At 45.8% G+C, this 22069-nt stretch overlaps 1 protein-coding gene across 1 annotated transcript; it reads right to left on the bottom strand.

Annotated features, from left to right (window-relative positions):
• Window positions 1–630: 630 nt before the first annotated feature.
• Window positions 631–6242, bottom strand: SPATA19 (spermatogenesis associated 19). Its single transcript, XM_069566430.1, has 7 exons — window positions 6066–6242; window positions 5848–5904; window positions 5283–5375; window positions 5012–5103; window positions 2268–2345; window positions 1924–1999; window positions 631–807 (listed from the first exon to the last, which is right to left on the bottom strand). The coding sequence occupies exons 1-6, from the start codon at window positions 6141–6143 to the stop codon at window positions 1933–1935; spliced, it is 465 nt and encodes a 154-aa protein (XP_069422531.1). The 5' UTR covers window positions 6144–6242; the 3' UTR covers window positions 631–807; window positions 1924–1932.
• Between the last annotated feature and the right edge of the window lie 15827 nt (window positions 6243–22069).

The following is a 22069-nucleotide window of genomic DNA, read 5'->3' as shown; positions in this document are numbered from 1 at the left end:
GAAGCTCAGAACACCAAGCAAGATAAATGGCAAAACAGCTACACCTGAACATATCATACTCAAACTGCAGAAAATCAAACACACAAAAATCTTGACAGCCAGGTTGGAGGGACCTTACCTAGAGAGAAGTACGATAAAAATTATATCCAACTTCCCTTCAGAAACCATGCCAGCAAGAACAGAGTGGAGCAAAATATTAGAAGTGTTGATAAGAAAACCTTGACTTCTGTATCCTTCAGAATGAAGTGGAAATACTTTCTCAGACAAAGGAAACTGTTGCCAGCAGACCTGTCTGGCAAGAAATGTTAACAGTTCTTCAGAGAGAGGAAGAGGATGTAGGTCAGAAGCGTGGGTCTGTGTAAGGAAAGGACACACTCTAGAGAAGGAGTAAAAGGACATGAAATCCTCGAGTGAAGCACACAGGTCACACCTCCCCCAGGAAGTCCTCCTGCCACAGCACAGCCTGCCCCTAATACTCCAGGAGCCCCCAGCAAGCCTGCTTCACACAGTGGTGGGGGCCTGTCACTGTCTCCCCACAAGGCAGTGAGCCTGTGTCCCCAGAGGCAAGCCCATGGCTGTTCAAGATCCGAACAATGGACGGTAGCAAGGCACTCACACCAGAGGCTGGGGTGGTGGTTAAATAGCACGTCTCTTTATCAGCAGTTCAGCAAGATTCCAGTGCTGCCACTATAACAAGGCAGGGCTCACCCGCTGGATCGTCACTGCCCAGGTGTGGTTGCTCCTCAGGTCAGGGTAGGTGGACATCCTTCCAACACAGGCTGCTCCTTGATCCTGAAGGACACCTACCTGGAAAGAGGGAAATGACCAGAGACACATGGAAATGTGGGAAGGGCAGTGGACAAGGCTGGCAATGCCTCCTGAGCCCACTGCGCTCCACATTCACAGAGCAGGATACAGGAGCGGGGAGGCCCATGGGGAGGACAGCCGTTGCGTCGGGCAGAGCTGAGACGGGAGCCTGACTCCAGAGGCCCCTGCAGGCCTTGACTCCTCGCCCCTACTGGCATTAGCAAACCACTGACCCTGCACTTTCCACGTGCAGAATGCCATGGTCCACGAGGAATGTCCTCAAGTCAGGAAACTGAGGCACTGGGCATGAAGCAAGTGCCCATGCCAGAGCCAGATGAAAGCCAGCGTCTGCCCCCCAGAGCAGCTTTATCTCTGCTTCAACTATCAGTGCACCAGCACACCCTCCCCCTACGGTCACTCGGGTCAGATGAGAAACCCAGACAGGGTGCCTTGTGCAGGAGCTGGCACAGATGAAGTGCTCAATAAATACCAACATACACCTCCATGGCCCTCCTCTAAGCATGCTGGTGGTCACCCCATCAGCCCCCGCCTGGCAGGGGTGCAACAACCTTTTCTGGACAGATGGTTCCTGGAGAGGCATCGCCAGTCAATGGCCCACCACCAACCAGAGCTGCACAAGCAACCACTGCCACGACCACTGGTACCTACCATGTGCAGGCCAAGAGCTCATGGGACCCAAAGTCATGGCCCTAATCGGTGGCTAAGCCAAAACCGGTGCACCCTTGCTCCCACTCTGGGGCTGTGTGACCTTGTGACTCAAAGTGGGGTCAGCAGACCAGCCATGGCCATGCTCAGGAGTGCCAGCAACTCAGAACTGCAGGCCCCACCTTGGCCTCGACTACAAGGCCCTGAGACCCCTGGGCCTGTGGGCAATGGAGGAGCACTGGTCTGTGACACCAGTGAAGAGTCAGAAACACAAATCTGACCTAGACTCGAAGCTCTTCCAGAAATCTGAGAGGCATGGCAGGAGCCTCAGGCAGCTGCCTTCTCCCTGACCCCACTGGCCCCGGTGCACCCCCTTGCTGGTACTCTCAAGCCCCCACCCAGCCTGGGAGCCGTCCTCTCTGCCCCGCCCCTCCCCGTTGGCTCTCCCACCTGGTGCTCTTAGCATTCGGAGTAGCTATTTCTGTTGTGAAGCTCCTGAGAGATCTCATCTGAAAGATGGCATATGCTGCAGGGGACAGAGGAGAGGAGAGGTAAGGGAGACGGAAGGGCAGTGGAGGCCACCAAGCACAGACCACAGCAGCCCCCAAGCACAGACCACTGCAGCCCGAGCTTGGGCCCTGGAGCTGAGTCCTGGGAAGAGGCGCTCAGTCCAGAAGGATCCCAGGCTTAGCCAGGCCCAGGGTTGGGGCGGAGGGAGATCCACAGAGAGACCAGCGGCCCCCCACCCACCTGCCCCCAGTTAGGACACAAATCATCTTGTTCCTAACGCTTACCTTCGTCTCACCTGCTCTATCCGATCTCGCATGGCTTCGTTTCTTGCCTCGCTCGGCACTTGGAAGATACGGGTATGGCTGCAAAACACCGTCAAGCATTGGGGTGCCTGGGCTCCTTTTCCACTAACCAGTCACTGTGGAACCGCCAGAGGTGGAATCGTGTGGACCACAGTTCTGACTGTCCCTATGAGCTTTACAGCTGGTCCTCCACCCTCTTTGTATCAGTACCAAGAAGCATCCTTTTTACTAACCAAGTACACCTGAGCCCCCCAGCGATCCCAGGCAGGTAGTAAATGTTCCTAAGAAGAGTCAAGGAGACAGAGAAGTTAAGCGCCTTCGCCAGAGTTACACAGTGGGTCAGAGGTCTTGAGGCTGAGGATTTGCCCCTTCTGAATTCCTCTCCTGCTCGCCTACCAGCTCTCTATGATCAGCATTGCGCATATTCACCATGGTTCAGAGATCCTACCAGAGCATTCTTTCACAGAGAGGCTGCAGGCTCCTCTTTGCTGCTGTTTTTGTCTTATTTCACTGTCTGGATTTGCCTTCCTCACCAGCGTCCACTTTGCGCCCTTCCCAACTCCACACCCCCACAGACCCTCCACTCCAGCAAAAGCAGCTTGCCCACTGGAGCCCCATTCCTGTGCCCTTTAGACTCCCCCATTCTTTTTTTTTTTAATTGGAGGCTAATTACTTTCGAACATTGTGGTTTTTGCCATACATTGACATGAATCAGCCATGGGTGTACATGTGCCCCCATCCTAAACCCCACTCCCACCTCCCTCCCCATCCCCTCCCTCAGGGTTGTCCCAGTGCACCGGCTTTGGGTGCCCTGCTTCATGCATTAAATTTGGACTTGTCGTCTATTTCACATATGGTAATATACATGTTTCAATGCTATTCTCTCAAATCATCCCACCCTCACCCTCTCCCACAGAGTCCAAAAGTCTGTTCTTTACATCTGTGTCTCTTTTGTGGACTCCCCATTCTTGACAGTGCCTTCTGAGTCTGCTTTCTTCTAGGTTTGGGGTTTTCTGTGTGAATTCAGTGTTGATACCGCCTATGAGGGACACAACCCAAATGTGCCCTGAAATATGGCTCAGACACAATGAAGCTGGCCAGTGCCCAGGGAGAGAGAGAGAGGACAGAGGGGCTAGGGGACAGAGGGGCTAGGGGATGCCTCCGAGAAGAAGGGGCCACAGGGGCCAGACGGGGTTGGCCAAGTTGCCAGGCTCTTGCCTTTGTGGGAGGCCTCACCTGGCCCCTGCATGTCAGGTCCCTGCCCAGACACGGGTCAGCCCAGATGACCAGCCCAGCAAAGCCGAGTGGCGCAGCCCTGCACTGTACCCTCGCAGGTGATTCTGGTGGAGTCCCCAGCATGTCCTTCAGTGCTCAGAGGTTTCTCCACCCACGTCCTGTGTAGCCTTTCAAATGGGGGCTTCATTTATGCTGTTTTGTCTTCCAGAAAGCCTAGCAAGCATCAGGTGGCCAATACACACCTGTCACATAAGTGCACATTCAGTGGTGCTTAATAAAGGGATATGCAACCCTGACCATGTACTTAATAAAACTGATAGGAGGATCAGAGGGGGAACCAGGCTGTGTTTACTGGTTTAAAATCTCCACAGAATACCCAGAGTGGAAAACATCTATGTGGATAATTGACTGATTCCTGTCCCACGTCTCCAGAGCTTTAACCTACTTACACTATGCAGCCAAGGTCTAAAAAATACCAGAGGAGGATGTTTATATTATCCAAACCAAGGAATGACAGCAGCTAGAGCTGGCGGCACAGCCAGGCCGGGAGCAGACAAGCATCCCACGTGGAGTGCAGTGGCTGGGGGGCAGTTAACAACGTTCATGATTTGGGCCACCTTGTCAGGTTTCCCTCCCTTTCCTAGGGAGGTCTCAAATTAGACCCTTCCTCTTAACGCAGTTCTTGAGCCTCTGAATCGTCTTTTAAAATGGTAATGCCACTAGAAGGGACAAACACAGGAAAACAGCATCCTGATGGATCGGACGCAAAAACACATTTCTCGGGAACTGCATCTTTCTTGATAGGAGAGAGCAAAGCTGGCAGTGGGGGCACAGGAAGGAAGCTGAGTACAGAGATGAGAGGGGGAAGGCCAGCAGAAGGCCACAAGGATTCTCCTGGGAGAGGAGGCCCAAGCGAATGCACACCCCAGAAGGAAACAGGGAAGCGTGTGCTGAGGGGTGAGCCCATTCCAGGCCCCAGGCTCCCTTGCCTGGAGTATTAGCCTCTGCAGAGCAGGAAGGCAGAGACCCAGGAAGATGGCCACGGCCTGTGCAGCTGCGTGGAGCTCAGGACTCCAGCCTCGGCCTGAGAAACCTCCTCTCACCTCTGGCCAACAGGAGGGTTTCAGCTTCTGCATTTTAAGAGCTTGTTTTCTTTTTGCTCTTTAAAGTGCAGCCACTTCTGAACAAATCAAGTGCAAAAATAACAGAAGTCTAAAATGTATTCAGAAGCAGTTAAGAGATGGTAAGCAAGCCATTTTCCAACCCCTCCAGTTATTTCAAAATTTAGGGATGAGCTGGGCTTTCAAGACAGCAAAAACAATCCCTTAAGACCCCAAAGGCAGGATGCAAAACTTCTCAGCCAAAGGTGTCAACACCTCTAGAGAAGGACAGACTTGGGTTTGTGTCAGCCAGGAATCCCGGAGAGGGGGCTCGTGCCTTCTCTGCTTCGCCCACCCTACAGTCTTGGTCCGGGAAAAGAGATGCTTTACCTCCATCTTATGAACTGGATTCTTGTTCTCTCCTCCAGGACCTCTTGACTCTGGTTTGCTAACAAACCAGACTTTGAGAGGTGGTGCTTCACCTAGGAAATTCAGTGGCATCCAGTGGTTACTGCCCAGCCAGGGTACAGCCTTACCCATGGCCAGGGTACAGCCCAGCCTGGACAAGCTCTGCCCACTAGCCCAGGACCCTTGTGTTAGGCCCACCTCCCCTTCCCCACCCCCCAGTCCCCCAGGATGGGCGGCTAACAGGCTCCATTACCACGTCTCTAGTCACATGTATATCTTGGCCTTGCATGGGAGGGAAGTTGGTGGACATCTTCTCCTTTATGTCCTGGGAAGCCTCTTCTTCAGTCTGAAAGGTGAGTGATTTCCTTCAGAGGATTATTTCCTTCACTCATCTGGTCCCCAGTCCCCCCTCCTCTTCCTTTTCCTTTTTATTCTTCCCTATCATAGCATACACATGCATATCCCTACACATGCGCTATTGCACAGTTCTGACACTAAGCCGTCTGCTGTTACCTTCCTGTGGAATTCCAGGGACTCGGTAAGTCATGGGCCCTAACCCAAGGTCCTCCTGAGAAATCCTGCAGTAGGGGCCACCCATCTGAGCCCCCTCCACTCCATGCTTGAGAAGCAGGGTGGGGCCGGTGGTGACACCGGAGCATCTCTGGTGAGGAAACAGACTGGGTGCTCCCAAACATGTGATGAATTGGACGCAGCTCCAGGCAGGCTGGTGGGCAATGAACTTGGGTTTCCTGGTTCTACAGAGAGAGAAATCCAGCTCTCTACAATCTGGGCTACCCTGAGTCCCAGAGGAACCTTACCTTTTTCAACCAGTGCTGTACTACAGACACAGCCTCGCTCTCCGTAACTTCCACATCCTGCAACAAAGTCGTAAATCAATGCCCTCAGAATGTAGAGAGACCCACCCCTGCTCCACTATCTGCATCTAACATGAACTCTCCTCTCCGGAAGTTCCAGGGCTCAGAGCAGAGATGGTGCCTGAGATACTCTCCACCTAGCCATCACCAGCCCCACTCACCGAGCTGACTTTGGGTGGGAAGGGGAGCCTGGCACCTTTCCGAGCGAGGATGTACACAATCCATGTTGTGATTATCATCTCTGCGCTTATGCCAGGCCTCCTACGTGGCTCCCTCCTTCCATTGAAGCAGCCTAAGAACTCCCCTCGCACAAGGAGGTTCCTGGAGGGAGCTGCCACCTGATTGGCTGCCCAGTGATGATGTGACAATGACCTCCTTTAATTCCCAGGGTCAGAGTGGGGACAGAAAACAAAGGTCTGGAAGTGTCCACCTTAGAGATGGCCATGGCTCAGAGATGGCCATGGCTCAGAAATGGAGAGGCGGGTGGGGGCACTCGGGATATGAGCCTGAGGAAGGTACAAGGGGCAGTTACCGGATCATAGACAGAAATTATGAGGGGTGGGGAAGACTTCTGGCTGGTCACCCAGTCTTGAGCAATGCTGAAGCAGAAAGAGATTTGTGACAAAACAATCTAGACAATCTGGGCCCTCTAGACATTTGTTCAAACCTTGCCATAGGCATTTCTTTTCCTTACTCTTACAAACTCGGGGAGAAAGGGCTTATCCACCCAGAAAATGTCAAAAGATAAAGGAGCACACCCCTCAACAAGGACATTACCTTTATTTCTGTGTCTACTTTGTTCATACAAGTGATTCAGATCACAAAAAAATAAGCAATAAGAGAAATAGGGTATGAAAGTGCCAATTCTTGTGAAGGATATTTTCTGACTTTCCCAAGTCACCCACAGTAGACTGGCTAGGTAGAAGGTTCAGTTCAGTGCAGTTCAGTCACTCAGTCGTGTCCGACTCTTTGCGACCCCATGAATCGCAGCACGCCAGGCCTCCTTGTCCATCACCATCTCCCGGAGTTCACCCAGACTCACGTCCATCTAGTCCGTGATGCCATCCAGCCATCTCATCCTTGGTAGTCAAGTGGAAATGAAAGAGGGATCCTGTTACAACCGCAGAGCTGGGGGCAAACACTGACAGGGGCTCAGATCGCTGTGATTCCCACCAAGAACCTTTACCAGGGAAGTGAAGTTCAGAATAGTCTAAAGCAAATGTTTGCTGCTGCTGCTAAGTCGCTTCAGTCATGTCCGACTCTGTGCAACCCCATAGACGGCAGCCCACCAGACTCCCCATCCCTGGGATTCTCCAGGCAAGGACACTGGAGTGGGTTGCCATTTCCTTCTCCAATGCATGAAAGTGGAAAGTGAAAGTGAAGTTGCTCAGTCGTGTCTGACTCTGTTTAGCTGCTCTCAAAAGTAGTTGTAGTCTAACCCTGGGACTATTCTCAAGGCCTCAGAAATGAGGGTTGTGATCCTGTCTCTACTACTAACTTGTCATGTGATCTTGACCCAATCATTAGGCCCTGTGGTCCCAGTTTCTTTGTCTTCACAATGAATACAATGTTTCTAGTTTTCTTCTAGCTCTAACAGTCTGTAAGTGTTCTCATTCTTCTGAAGAATATAGAAAACCTTTATCTTACTCTCCCCAACTTCCCTAAAATAGGCACTATATCTCCTCACTCTCAAAAAATCACCTTAATTTTTCATCTTCTCTATTGATCAGAATATGCTAGGCTATCCTGCAGCAACAAGTAAGTCCCCCAAATGAAACAGGCTTATTTCTCACTCTCAAAGCACAAGTTCAGGCCAGCTGTGCTCCACGTGGCGACATAGAGATCCAGGGATAAATCTGTCCTCTGGTCCCATGCTGTAAGGATGTGACCTGTGTGACTGCAGAGAAAAGGAAGAGAGTACATGGAGGAATAAAATCACCTCTTCTGTTCTAGCCCAAAGGCTTCTTCTTAAAGCTTTTTGGCCAGTGTTAGTAATACGACCCCAAACTGAACGCCAAGGGAGATGGGAAGATGTAAAACAAAAGATGAAGTTACTCATCAACACCTCTGTTTCTGCCACTACCTCCTAAAAACTGTTTCCATCTTTACTGATGTAATTTTACTCTTTGAATCTCTAACACATTAGTGTTACAGAAAAATTAAAACTATATGAAAAGATACGCTGAGGGAAGTTCCATCTTCTTCCCTGTCTCTTCAACCTTGTTCTTCAGAAGGATTTTCATACATTTCTAGGCTGTACATCTGTGTTTATGTTTCCAAAATGAAACAGATACATAACTCTATTCTCACATTTTATTACTATGTTATGAAATGCACACAGCAAAATATATAAATACATTCACAGCTCAGAAAAAAGTTTAAGTGCGTGTATATATATATATATGCACACACACACACACACACACACACACACACACATATATATATATATATATATATATATATATATATATATATGTTTAACCACTACTCGTACCAAGATATAGAACACTTCCAGCACCCCAGCAGGCCCTCAGACCCACAAGGAGACCAGCATTTTGACATTTATCACCATAAGTGTTTTGCCTAGGATCCCACTGAATTACTACTACAACACAAATTAACAAATTTACAACTGATGGACATTGGTGTTATGGCTAGTTTGATCCTTTTTAAACTGATGCTGCTTTGAACATTCTCATACTATGAATACTTGTTTGACTTAAGCACTAGATCTTCTGCACGTATACATAACAGAGAGTGGAGCTGCTTGGCCATAGGCTTTACATTATTTAGTCCTGGTATATAACAAAAAGTACTGCAAGGCAGTTGTACCAACTACTGCCTATAACAGTTACTTCCTGTTTCTGCCAGCACTTGTTGCTGTCACTCTTTTAAAGTTTAGACATAAGATTAGCTCAGGATGGTGGAGTAGAACATGCTGCTGTTGCTGCTAAGTCACTTCAGTCGTGTCTGACTCTGTGCAACCCCATAGACAGCAGCCCATCAGGCTCCCCCGTCCCTGGGATTCTCCAGGCAAGAATTCTGGAGTGGGTTGCCATTTCCTTCTCCAATGCATGAAAGTGAAAAGTGAAGGTGAAGTCGCTCAGTCATGTCCAGCTCTTAGCGACCCCATGGACTGCAGCCTACCAGGCTCCTCCGTCATGAGCTCACCAAAATCACAACTTCTTATGAAAACACCAAAATCACAACTAACTGCTAAATAGCCATGGACAAAAAAATACTAGAACTTACCAAAAAAAAAAAAAAGATATTTTTCATCCAAAGACAAAGAAGAAGCCACAATGAGACAGTAGGAGGGGTGTCATGATAAAATCAAAGTCCATTCTTACCAAGTGGGCAACCCACAAACCGGAAAATGATTATACCACAGACGTTATTCCACGGAGGGAAAATTCTGAGTTCCATGTCAGGCTTCCCAGCCTGAGGGTCCTACAAAAGGAAGAGTCCCCGGAGAGTCTGGCTTTGAACTTTCACAGGACTGAGGGAAACAGAGACTCCAGTCTTGGAGGGTGCACAGCAAGTCTCATGTGTACCAGGACCCAGGGGAGAAAAACAGTGACCCCGTAAAAGACTGAGCCAGACCTGCCTGCTAGTATTGAAGGGTCTTCTGAGGAGGCAGGGGCCAGCAGTGGCTCACCCCACGGTGAGGGACACTAGCAGCAGCAGTTCTAGGAAATACCCATTGGCATGAGCCCTTGCAGAAGCCATTCAGTTCAGATCAGCTCAGTTCAGTCGCTCAGCCATGTCCAACTCTTTGCAACCCCATGAATTGCAGCATGCCAGGCCTCCCTGTCCATCACCAACTCCCGGAGTTCACTCAGACTCACATCCATCGAATCAGTGATGCCATTAGCCCCACCAAATAGCCTGCAGGCCAAACAATGAACAGGGTAGGAACACAGCCCCACTCATCAGCAGACAAGCCAGTTGAAATTTTGTAGAGCACAGCCCTGCCCACCTGAGGGACAAGACCCATCTTCAGCCACACCAGTCCCTCCCATCAGGAAGCTTACACAAGACTCTTAGAGAGCTTCAACCACCAGAGGATGGGCAGCAGAAGCAAAGAGGAGCTACAGTTCTCTGGCTTGAGGAACAGAATCCACGATCACAGACAAGCTGGAGTAGCGATGCACGATTCAGAGAAAATAGACTCTAAAATAGTGTTACAAGTGATCAGGAAGGGCACTATATAATGATCAAGGGGTCCATCCAAGAAGAAGATACAACAATTAGAGCTATGCATGTACCCAATACAGGAGCACTGAGAGCCGCAGAATACACATTCTTCTCATGTGCACACGGAACATTCTCAGAACTGACCATGTGCTGGCCACAGACCAAGCCTCAGCAAATTTAAGAAAACTAAAATCATATCAAGCACCTTTTCCAACCACAACACTATGAGACTGGAAATAAACTACAAGAAAAAGAGCTTAAAAACCACAAACATGGGAAGCTAAACAATATGCTACTTAACAACGAATGGATCACCGAAGAAAACAAAGAGGAAATTAAAAATACCTAGGGACACTGCAAATGAAAATACAGTTATCTGAAACCTATGGGATGAAGTAAAATCAGTTCTAAGAGGAAAGTTTATAGCAATATAGTCTTACCTCAGAAAGTCTCAAACAATCTAACATTACACCTAAAGCATCTGCCCTCAATGTAGAAGACCTGGGTTCAATCCCAGGGTTGGAAAGATCCCCTGGAGAAGGAAATGGCAACCCATTCCAGTATTCTTGCCTGGAAAATTCCATGGACGGAGGAGCCTGGTAGGCTACAGTCCATGGGGTTGCAGGGAATCAGACATGACTGAGCCACTTCACTTTCACACCTAAAGCCACTAGAAAAAGAAGAATAAAAAATCCCTGAAGTTAGTAGAAGGAAAGAAATCATAAAGATCGAGCAGAAATAAATGAAATAGAGATGAAGAAAACAATAGCAAAGATCAATGAAACGAAAAGCTGACTCTGAAAAAATAAACAAAACTGACAAACTTTTAGCCAGACTCATCAAGAAAAAAAGGAAGAGGATTCAAATCAATAAAATTAGAAATGAAAAAGGAGAAGTTACAACGGACAGCACAGAAATATACAAAACATCATAAGAGACTATTACAAGCAACTGTATGCCAATACAACAGGCAATCTGCAAGAAATGAACAAATTCTTAGAAAGATACAATCCCCCAAGACTGAACCAGGAAGAAACAGAAAATATGAACAAGTTAATCACAAGTACTAAAATTTAAATTATGATTTTAAAAATTCCCAACAAACAAAAGTCCAGGACCTGATGGTTTCACAGGCAAATTTTATCAAACATTTAGAGAAGAGCTTACACTTCTCCTTCTGAAATACTTTCAAAACTTGCAGAGGAAGGAAAAGTCCCAAACTCATGCTATGAAGCCACTATCACCCTGATACCAAAACCAGACAAAGATACTACAAAAAAAGAAAATTACAGGCCAATGGCACTGACAACAGTCCATGGGGTTGCAAAAGAGTCAGATAAGACTTAGCAGCAAAGTCACAATCACTGATGAACACAGACACAAAAATCCTCAACAAAATACTAGCGATTCAAATTCAACAATATATTAAAAGGATTATATACCATGATCTAATGAAATTTATCCCAAGGATGCAAGGATTTTTCAATATCTGCAAGCAATCAATGTGATATACCACATCAACAAACTGAAGAATAAAAGCATATGATTATCTTAATAGATGCAGAAAAAGCTTTTGATGAAATTCAGCATCATTTATGATAAGAACTCTCTAGAAAGCGGCCATGCAAGGAACATACCTCAACATAATAAAGGCCATATAACAGCAAACCTGCAGCTAATATCCTACTCAATGGTGAAAAGCTGAAAGCATTTCCTCTAAGACCAGGAGCGAGACAAGGAGGTCCACTCTCACCACTTTTATTCAGTATAGTTTTAGAAGTCCTAGCTATGGCAACCAGAGAAATATAAGGAATTCAAATGGGGGGAAAAGAAGGAAACTGTCACTGTTTGCAGATGATATGGTACTATAAATAGAAAATCCTAAAGATGACACCAGAAAACTCCTAGAGCTCATCGATAAATTTGGTAAAGTTGCAGGTTATAAAATCAGCACACAGAAATCTGTTTCATTTCTTTACACTAAAAACAAAAGATCAGAAAGAGAAATTCCAGAAACAATACCATTTTCCATTGCATCAAAAAGGATAAAATGCCTAGTTACAAATAAGCCTACCTAAGGAGGCAAAAGACATGTACTCTGAAAACTATAAGATGCTGATAAAAGAAATTGAAGATAACACAAACAGATAAAAAGAAATACCATGTGCTTGGATTGGGAGAATCAATATTGTGGAAATGAATATACTACCCTAGGCAATCTAAAGATCCAATGCAATTCCCAGCAAATAACTAAGAGCATTTTTCAGAGAACTAGTAAAAAAAAAAAAAAAAACACTTAAAATTTGTATGGAGACACAAAAGACCAGAAATAGCCAAAGGAATCTTGAAAAAGAAAAATGGAACTGGAGAAATCAGGCTCCCTGCCTTCAGACTATACTACAAAACTATAGTCATTAAATAGCCTGGTACTGGCACAAAAAAGGAACTATATATAGATCAATGGAATAGGATAGGAAACCCAGAAACTAACCCATGCATCTATGATCAAGTAATCTATGTCACAGAAGGCAAGACTATACAACAGAGGACAGATAGTCTTTTCAAAAAATGGTGCTGGGAAAACTGAACAGCTACATGTAAAAAACTGAAATTAGAACATTTTTTAACACCATAGTAAGTAAATATGTTATCACTCAGTCGTGTCCAATTCTTTGTAACCCCACAGACTGTGGCTCACCAGACTCCTCTGTGCATGGGATTCTCCAGGCAAGAATACTAGAGTGGATTGCCATTCCCTTCTCCAGAAGATCTTCCTGATCCAGGGATTGAACCCCAGTCCCCTGCATTGCAGGCAGAATCTTTACCATTTGAGCTACAGGGAAGTCCTTTTAACACCACACAAAAAAATAAAAATCAATTAAAGACCTAAATATGAGATCAGACACTGTAACACTCTTAGAGGAAAACATAGGCAGAACACACTTTGATATAAATCACAGCAAATATCTTTTTCTATCCATCTCTCAGAGTAATGGAAATAAAAACAAAAGTAAACAAATGGGATCTAATTAAACTCAAAAGTTTTTGTATAGCAAAGGAAACCAATAAACAAAATGAAAAGACAAGCCACAGAATGGGAGAAAATATTCGCAACTGCGTGGCTCAATATCAAAAAAGACAAACAGTCCAATCAAAAAATGGGCTGGAGACCTAAATACACATTTTTTTTTCCAACGAAGACAAAGCAGTAATAAAAAGTCTGACTTACAGAGACCTATGGAGTTGGCTAGTTGCTCATAGTGTCCCTAGAAATGAAATAGATGAGCAGTTCACTAAATTCTTGCTTGATCTACTTAAGTGAGAGAATTTTAGGACAAGTAAACAGAAGTCTAACTTGAATGATAAAAACAGTCATGGCCCTTTAATCCATTCTGATTTAAGCCAGTGTATCCGGTCCAATCACTTCATGGGAAATAGATGGGGAAACAGTGGAAACAGTGTCAGACTTTATTTTGGGGGGCTCCAAAATCGCTGCAGATGGTGACTGCAGCCATGAAATTAAAAGACGCTTACTCTTTGGAAGAAAAGTTATGACCAACCTAGATAGCATATTGAAAAGCAGAGACATTACTTTGCCAACAAAGGTCCGTCTAGTCGAGGCTATGGTTTTTCCAGTGGTCATGTATGGATGTAAGAGTTGGACTGTGAAGAAAGCTGAGCACCAAAGAATTGAGGCTTTTGAACTGTGGTGTGGAGAAGACTCTTGAGAGTCCCCTGGACTGCAAGGAGATCCAACCAGTCCATTCTGAAGGAGGCCAGCCCTGGGATTTCTTTGGAAGGAATGATGCTGAAGCTGAAACTCCAGTACTTTGGCCACCTCATGCAAAGAGTTGACTCATTGGAAAAGACTCTAATGCTGGGAGGGATTGGGGGCAGGAGGAGAAGGGGACAACAGAGGATGAGATGGCTGGATGGCATCACTGACTCAATGGACATGAGTCTGAGTGAATTCCGGGAGTTGGTGATGGACAGGAAGGCCTGGGGTGCTGTGATTCATGGGGTTGCAAAGAATCAGACTCGACTGAGTGACTGAACTGAACTGAACTGAACAGACCCAGAACTCCTTGAATTAGGGAAAGGCCAGATCTCCTTAAGGAAGGACCGTGCTACACCACAAAACATGCATGGTGTTAATCCTTCTCCCAGCCCACCTCAAAGGGACTTACAGCCTTTTATCAGAGTAACTGTGCACAGAAGGAAAGGAGATAAACTTTTCAGGGATTACTGGATACAGACTCTAAACTAATTCTTTTTGCAACCGCATGGACTGTAGCCTGCCAGGCTTCTCTGTCCATGGAATTCTCCATTCAAGAATACTAGAGTGAACTGCAGTTTCCTACTTCAGGGGATCTTCCTGACTAAGGGATCAAACTCAGGTCTCCTGCACTGAAGGCAGATTCTTTACAGTCTGAGTCAGCAGGGAAGACAATACTGATTCTTGGTGACCCAAAATGTTACTGTGGGCCCTGTGTCAGAGTCAGGGCTTGCACAGGTCAGATGCTCAAAAGATTTAGCTCATATCTATCTCACAGAGGGTACAGTGAGTCCCTGAACCCATTTCGTAGTTATTTCTCTACTTTCAGAATGTGAAATTAGAACAGACATAATCCCCACATTTCTTCCCTAATGTGCAGTGCAAAGGCTATTATAGTAGGAAAGGTCAGGTAGAAGCCACTAGAACTGTCTGTAACTAGGAAAAACAGTAAACCACAAGCAATACCATTTTCCTGAAGGAACTGCAGAGATTAATGCCACCTTGAAGGACCTGAAAGGTGAAGAAGCAGTGATTCCTACCACATCCCCATTCAACCTGTCTGGTCTGTCCAGATGACAGATGAATCATGGAGGTTGGCAGTAGATTATTGTAGACTTAATCAGGCATCACCGACTCAATGGACATGAGTTTGAGTGAACTCCGGGAGTTGGTGATGGACAGGGAGGCCTGGCGTCCTGCGATTCATGGGGTCACAAAGAGTCAGACATGACTGAGCGACTGAACTGAACTGAACTGAACCAGGAGCAGACTTTGACTCAGTTGCTGTTCCAGATGTACTTTGCGTCAACAAAGTAACACATTCCCTTGCGCCCAATGTGTAGAAATGTATCTGGCAAGCACTTTCTTCTCAATGGCTGTTAGTGAAAACCACCAAAAGTAGCCTGGTCATTTGGGCCATGCAACCCAGGAGTCCAGTGGTATTCAAACTATCAGTGGTGGATAGGTATGCAATTTAGAACCTCTGGAGGTCCCTACAGGTGAGTCACAGTTAGGACTACTAAGACTTGGGAGAAAAGCTCTGTGTCCCTCTATGGACAGCTACTCTTCTTTTGATATACAGCTTCTGATTTGCTAGTGGGCCCCAGGAGAGACTGAATGCTTAACCATGGACACCAGGTTACCATGTGAACCTGAGCTGGCTGTTGTCTGACCCACCAAGCCATAGAGCTGGGCATGCATAGCAGCACCGATCAGAAAACAGAAGTGATGTCATTGAGAACAGGCCCAGGCAGGCCCTGGAGGCACAAAAGAGTTACATGGCTCCTTGTCCATGGTCCCCACCCCTGGACTTTGCCTTCTCTCCCAGTCGGCTCCAACAGACTCCCAGGGAGCTCTCTATGCTCAGCTGACAGAGGGTGAGAAGACAGACCAGATTTACAGAGTCATGGTTCCGCACGACAGGCAGGCACCGCCTGAAGGTGGGCAGCTGCAGCAATACAGCCCTCTCTGGGACGTCCCCGAAGAACCTGGTGATGGGAAATCCTCCCAGGGAGAACTGGAAGAAGCACACCAGGTCGTGCACTTTGCACGGGAGGAGGAGTGGCCAGACCTGTGGTTGTATACTCATCCATGAGCTGTGGCCAGTGGTTTGGAGGAATGCTCAGGGACTTGGAAGGAACACGATTGGAAAATTGGTGACAAGCAGGTCTGGGGGAGTGGTATAGGACAGGCCTCTCATAATGGGCAAAACACAGGAAGCCATTTGTGTACCATATGACTGCCCACCAAAGGGTGACCTCCATGGAGGAAGATTTTATCAGTCTAGAGGATAAGATGACCTGCTCTGTGGCTCCCAGTCAGCCTCTTCCTCCAGCCACCCCTGTCATTGCCCAATGGACTTGTGACCAAAGGGGCGTTGTCAGCAATGATGGAGGTGACTTCACCCATCAAAGCCAACCTGGCCACAGCCACTGCTGATGCCCAGTCTATCAGACCAGAATGGGCTCACTGCCAGGGTGCCATCCCCTGGTGTGACCAGCCAGCTACCAAACAGCAGACTGACTACTTGGGCCTACTTCCGTTCCATAAGGGACAGTGTTCATTCTTCCTGGAATAGACACTCACTCTGGATGTGGATTTGCCTTCCCTCTGCACAACGCTTCTGCCACACTGCCGTCAGTGAGCTTACAAGATGCCTTATGTACTCTCATGATGTTCTACACAGCACTGCTTCTGATCAAGGGACCTTATGGCCTATTCTCCTAGCACTCATCTCAACAACACTCCCTACCATCCTGTAGCAGCTAACTTGCTAGAAAAACAGATTGGCCTTTTGGAGACTCAACTATAGCACCAACAATGTGGAAATACCTTGCAGGGCTGGGGCAGTGTTCTTCATCCTATACCAATACCCAGTGTATTATTATTCCTCCCATAAGCAGGGTTCAAGGGTCCAGGAATCACGAATTGGACATGGCAGTGGCACCATTCACTGCTGCCCCTAGTGACTCACCAGCAAATCTTCTCTTCCTGGCCCCACAATAGTACGTCCTTCTGTTCTAGAGACCTTAGTTCCAAAGAGAGGGAAGCGTCTACCAGGAAACACAATGATTCCACGGGAGTAGTGTCTAACACCATCGCTTGGCCACCTTGGGTTCCTCAGGTGTGTCTGAATCAACAAACCAAGAAGGGACTTAACCTACTGACTGGGGTGAGGAAGAGTATGATGGAGCAGAGCCGAGCTCAGGGTGTCTCTGAGCAACATCATGGCCTGCTGTTAAGGTCATGGAAAGCTGCAACAGCCCAGCTCGGGCAGAACTACTCAGGGCCCAGACCCCGTTAACAATTTACCAATGTCACCCTTTATATTATGTTTCTGTTTCACATTTCAGAAAATCACCCCTACCCGAAGTCATGAGGACAACCTCATGTCATTTCCTAGAACCTTTCACATGGACACCTGTGATCCAAGTCAAATTTGTTTTCTGTGTTACGTGATGAGTTAGAATCGTACAGTGTTACTGTAGAACATGTCTACAGAAAACCAATGGTGTGAATGGACCCACACACTTTGCAGGCTAGCTGCTCAAGATCAATTGCACCTACACACAGTGCTATGGAGCCCCCTGGAAGGTGGGGGGAGGGGAAACACCGGGCCCACCTGCCCAGGGCCCCACAAGGTGTTACCTTCAGCCTCTGGTACATTTGCCCCCTTAGGGGCAGCTATGTCCACATGGTAGGAGCCCTCTTGCCGAGGAAGACGAGGCTCCTGCACCGTGGAGCTGGTAGCCCCTGAAGGACTCTTTCTCCACTGATTACAGGCTTCCTGAACTGCTCAGTGGTAAAGTATCTGCCTGCAGTGTAAGAGATACAGGAGATACAAGTTCGATCCCAGGATCGGGAAAATCCCCTGGAGGAGGAAATAAACTCCAGTTCATTCTTGCCTGAGATATCCCATGGACTGAGGAGTCTGGTGGGCTACAGTCCTTGGGGGTCTCAAAGAGTCGGACATGACTCAGCACAGCACGTATATAGCCTCCTGTGGGTACGCAGGGGCAAGAGGGCGGGACCACCAGAGACAGAAGAGAGGTGACCCCTGGTGGAAACGAGGAAACCTCAGACACACTAAATATTCCAGTGCTTATACCCCCGACGTTGTAAACCTGGAGCTCTGCTGTAAACCTGGGATCCAGCTGTAAACGCCCATAGTCGTAAAGCAGGCCTAGGCATGAAACTCACCCAAGCCCAGAAGCAGGCCGAGATATAAACCAGGGGTCCAGATGTAAACCATCCCCAGTCCTAACTCAGACCCAGATATAGACCAGGGGCCATCTGTAACCCCCTTGCTATTGTAAACTGGGCCCAGACGTAAACCTGAGACTCAGACAGGACCTCCCACCGCTTAACTCGGACCCCGGGCACTGGTCAAGTTCCAGTGAGCAGGTGTTGCCATCAGACACTCGAGCACCCAGCGACCCTGGATCAGGGGCGATTCCATGACCCCAGGGAGCCCCATGACCGGACACCTGACCCTCAAGTGATTCCACGACAGGACGACTGTTGCAGCCGGAGGTGAGTGTGCCTGGCCCTCAGGTGGGGTCTATGATTGGAACCCTAGCTCCTTGCGTGCGATCCCTGCCTATGAGGGTGGGAGTGGGGTGTGGTCACTGCGGTTTAAATTGCATTTCTCTAATGACTAATCATATTGAGGAGAGGCTGGGAGGTGCTGATGGCAAGACTGCTGCCCCCCCCCCCCACTCCCAGGCCAGTCGCTTGTCCAGGCGTGTGAGAGGCCTTGGCAGTCTGGCCTGCTCCCAGGGCTGGTCCCCAGGGCCGTAGGTCCAGGGATGGGCAGGTCCTCCCGCTCAGGGCCTCCTGCAGGTTGGCCGCGCGGAAGCTTAGTGACTATTTCATGGTGTTTTGGTTTCTTTGGTCCCATAGATCTTTTATGTCTCTTGAGTTATGAAATATACATAGCAGGATGTTCTTTAATCTGAGACTACATCACATTTTATGGTTTTATTTACCTCGTACTTTGTTTCTAGACTCAAGAATATTTTGGTTCAAGACATGAATCATCCAAATTTAGTATTTTTCTTGTTGGCTGTACAACAGTAGTTACCGTTATCGATCGTTTCCCGCTGGTATGTCTGAGTCTCTGCTGACACTTCTTTGGGGTGTATAGTTAGCAGTGCAGCTGCTGGCTGGTTTTCTGATTCTATGTTGTACATTTTGAGGAGCTGTTTCTGCAGTTGCGGCTGTTTTATGTTCCCACCAACAGTGAATGAAGGTTCCGGTTTCTCCGCATCCTCTAGGAACACGTTATTTTACACTTATTTCCTTAGATTTGTATTTATTCTTGTTGTTATGGATACCTTAGTGAACTGGTATATCATTGTAGCTTTGAATTGCATTTTTCTAATGACTAATTCTACCGAACATCTTTCCATGTATTATTTAGACACTTGTTTATCTTTGGATCAGTGCTTATTAAAGTCCATTTACCATATTTTAATTGGGTGGTCTTTCTTTGTTATTGAGGTGTAACATTTCCTTATGTATTCAGAATATAAATTCCTTTTACATATCTTATTTGAAAAAATGTTCCCCCATTCTGTGATTGTCTTTTCAAAGCTTTTCTTGTCATGTCCTCTAAAGCACAAAGGTTTTCCATTTTAAAGTCCAACTTTCATATTTTTGCTTTTGTAACTCATGCTCTGGATGTTATATCTAAGAATTCATTGCCAAAGGTAAAAGTCTTGACAATTTACTCCTAAGTTTCTTCCAAAAGTTCTATAGTTTTAGCTCTTATATTGAGGTTATTGATCAATTTTAAGGTAATTTTTGTATGTGGTTGAGGTAAGGGGCCCACTGTCATTCTTTCGCATGTGGATATCCAGTTATGCCAACACTGTCTATTAAAAAGACTGTTTATCCCCACTGACTTGTATTGCCATACTTATCAAAAACCAATTGGCCATGGATGTATGGATTTATTTTGGAAATCTCAATTTTGTATCCCTGGACTAAAATATCTATTCTTATGGCAATATCATATAATTTTTAATACTGTAGCCAGCCTTTTGTTAATTTCCAGGGTTCTGAGAGTGTTGATTATCCATTTTTTTATTGTTTTTATGGAGGTGCAAACTTTCAGAGGTCATAATACATTCATCTTTGTGGATGACCAGTTTGTGTTAGTCTACAAATATGTGCAAAATTATTCAATAGTCATTGTGTAGTTTAAGCTTCATCATTATAAAAGTATTCATTTCTCTCTCATTTCCTTTTTCTGTCCCTAAATAAAAGTTTGTCTGATACTGAAGTTGTAACTCTGGCCTTTTTTTTTTTGGTTGCAATGGTTTGCGATGTCTTTTATTATCATTTTATTTTAATTTTGAACTTGGAAATTAACTGCAATCAGAGACACCCTATCCTATTTGTAAAAATATATATACATATATTTTGCAGTATAATTTACATAGAAGTGCAAAGAACTTTCACAGTCTTGACACATCTGTGTAAATATTATATAGCTCAAGGAAAATAACATTACCCAAACCCCAAAAATCTGCTCACATTTCCCTTCAGCTGTTTTCACCCTGTAAGGATAAACTTTATCTTGACTTCTCATAGTGTAGGTTAGTTTTACCTGGGTTTTTTCTTTTTTTTTTTTTTTTTTTTTTTTTGGTACTGTAAGTAAATTATAAACTCTCTGTGTGCTTTCCTTTGTGTGACTTATTTTGCTAAACTTTATGTTTGGATGTCTCCCTCATTGTTCTGTGATGCAGTGGCTCATCCATTTACATGCTGGATATTATCCTGTTACGTCAACTGTACCATGTCTTCTACTGAAGGGCATTTGAGTAGCTGACGTTTTATGTATACGAGGATACTACTGCTCAGAACATGCAGGTCTGTCTCATGGTGCATATATGTTTCAGTACATATTTATTAAGTGTAATCTGAGCTTAAGATTGCTGTGTACAAGCATGGATATGTTCAGTTTAAGTAGGCATGGACAGAGTTTTCCAGCAGTGTTTCCAGTTCATTTATATGAACTCAGTAATACTTAGCATCTTAATCATTTTATAAATCATTGCCAAGATGGTAATATTTTTCATTTGCATTCCTCTAATCAAGTTGAGCGTCTTTCATGTGCCTATTTTCCATTTGCATTTATTTTTTCAGTTGCCTTGACAAGTCTTCTGACCAGCATACAACTGAATTTTCTGTCTCCCATAGTGATTTCTAGAAAATCACTTGTGGGTGCAAATCTTTTGCTGGTTGTATGTATGTATTACAAATGTCTTCTCACACTTTGGATTTTTATTATGTCTTAATAAACAAAAGCTCCTAACTTTGAAAAAATGATTCATTTATCTTTTCCATTCAGATAATCCTTATCCACTGAATTGGAGTAGTGCCTTGTCGTAAACAGATGGCAGTGCATTGTAGAGCTACTTCTGGGTTCTCTTTTCTATTCTATTAATCTGTCTTCCTTTTTTGACATCAATAGCACTCTTCCTTAATTTTTATCATTGGTCTTGATATTTAGTTATGGAAATTCTCTAGCTTTTAAATTATTTTTCATGATCATCTTGGCAACTATAGGTCTTCCGTACTTCCATATACATATTTAGAACTGAATTGTGAATTACCAAAAAAAGAAACTTCTGGAATTCTGGTTAGTATTTTATTGATTCTGTAGCTCGACTTAGTGAGAAATGCTATTTTTAAAAAGAGATTACCATTCTTGAACATACTGTATCTTTCCATTTAAGTTTTTCATTCTACCAACAATGCTTTTGTAGTTTTCAGTGTAGAGAGTTTGCATATCTCGCTGATTTATCTATTGTTGTTGTTTAGTCTCTTAAGTCATGTCTGTTTCTATGACCCCAAGGACTGTAGGCCACCAGGCTCCTTGGTCCATGGGATTTCCCAGGCAAGAATACTGGATGGGTTGCTATTTCCTTCTCCAGGAGATCTCCCCAACCCAGAGATCAAACCCACATCTCCTACGCTGGCAGGAGGATTCTTCCCCTCTGAGCCACCAGGGAAGGCCAGGCTTATCTGTAGGTAGTTGTTATTTTAGTGCTACTTTCAACTGTATTTCTTTTTATTTATTTATTTGCGGCTGTGCTGGGTTTTTGTTGCTGCACAGGCTTTCTCTTGTTGCGGCAAGCAGAGGCTACTCTGGCTGCAGTGTGTAGGCTTCTCACTGCAGAA

This window comes from Ovis canadensis, chromosome 21 (genome assembly GCF_042477335.2).
Source record: "Ovis canadensis isolate MfBH-ARS-UI-01 breed Bighorn chromosome 21, ARS-UI_OviCan_v2, whole genome shotgun sequence".
NCBI lineage: Eukaryota > Metazoa > Chordata > Mammalia > Artiodactyla > Bovidae > Ovis > Ovis canadensis.
Note: the sequence above shows the minus strand (reverse complement) of the source record. Positions and strands in the feature narration are given on the sequence as shown.

What these genes read in the sequence shown, in the direction of transcription:
- SPATA19 (XM_069566430.1), bottom strand. Translation starts at nt 6,143, where the DNA reads ATGATAATCACAACATGGATTGTGTACATCCTCGCTCGGAAAGGTGCC. An exon ending in TCCCACCCAAAGTCAGCTCG is followed by an intron (nt 5,905 to 6,065) that starts GTGAGTGGGGCT and finishes ACTTTGTTGCAG; the next exon opens with GATGTGGAAGTTACGGAGAG. An exon ending in ATAGAGCAGGTGAGACGAAG is followed by an intron (nt 2,000 to 2,267) that starts GTAAGCGTTAGG and finishes TGTCCCCTGCAG; the next exon opens with CATATGCCATCTTTCAGATG.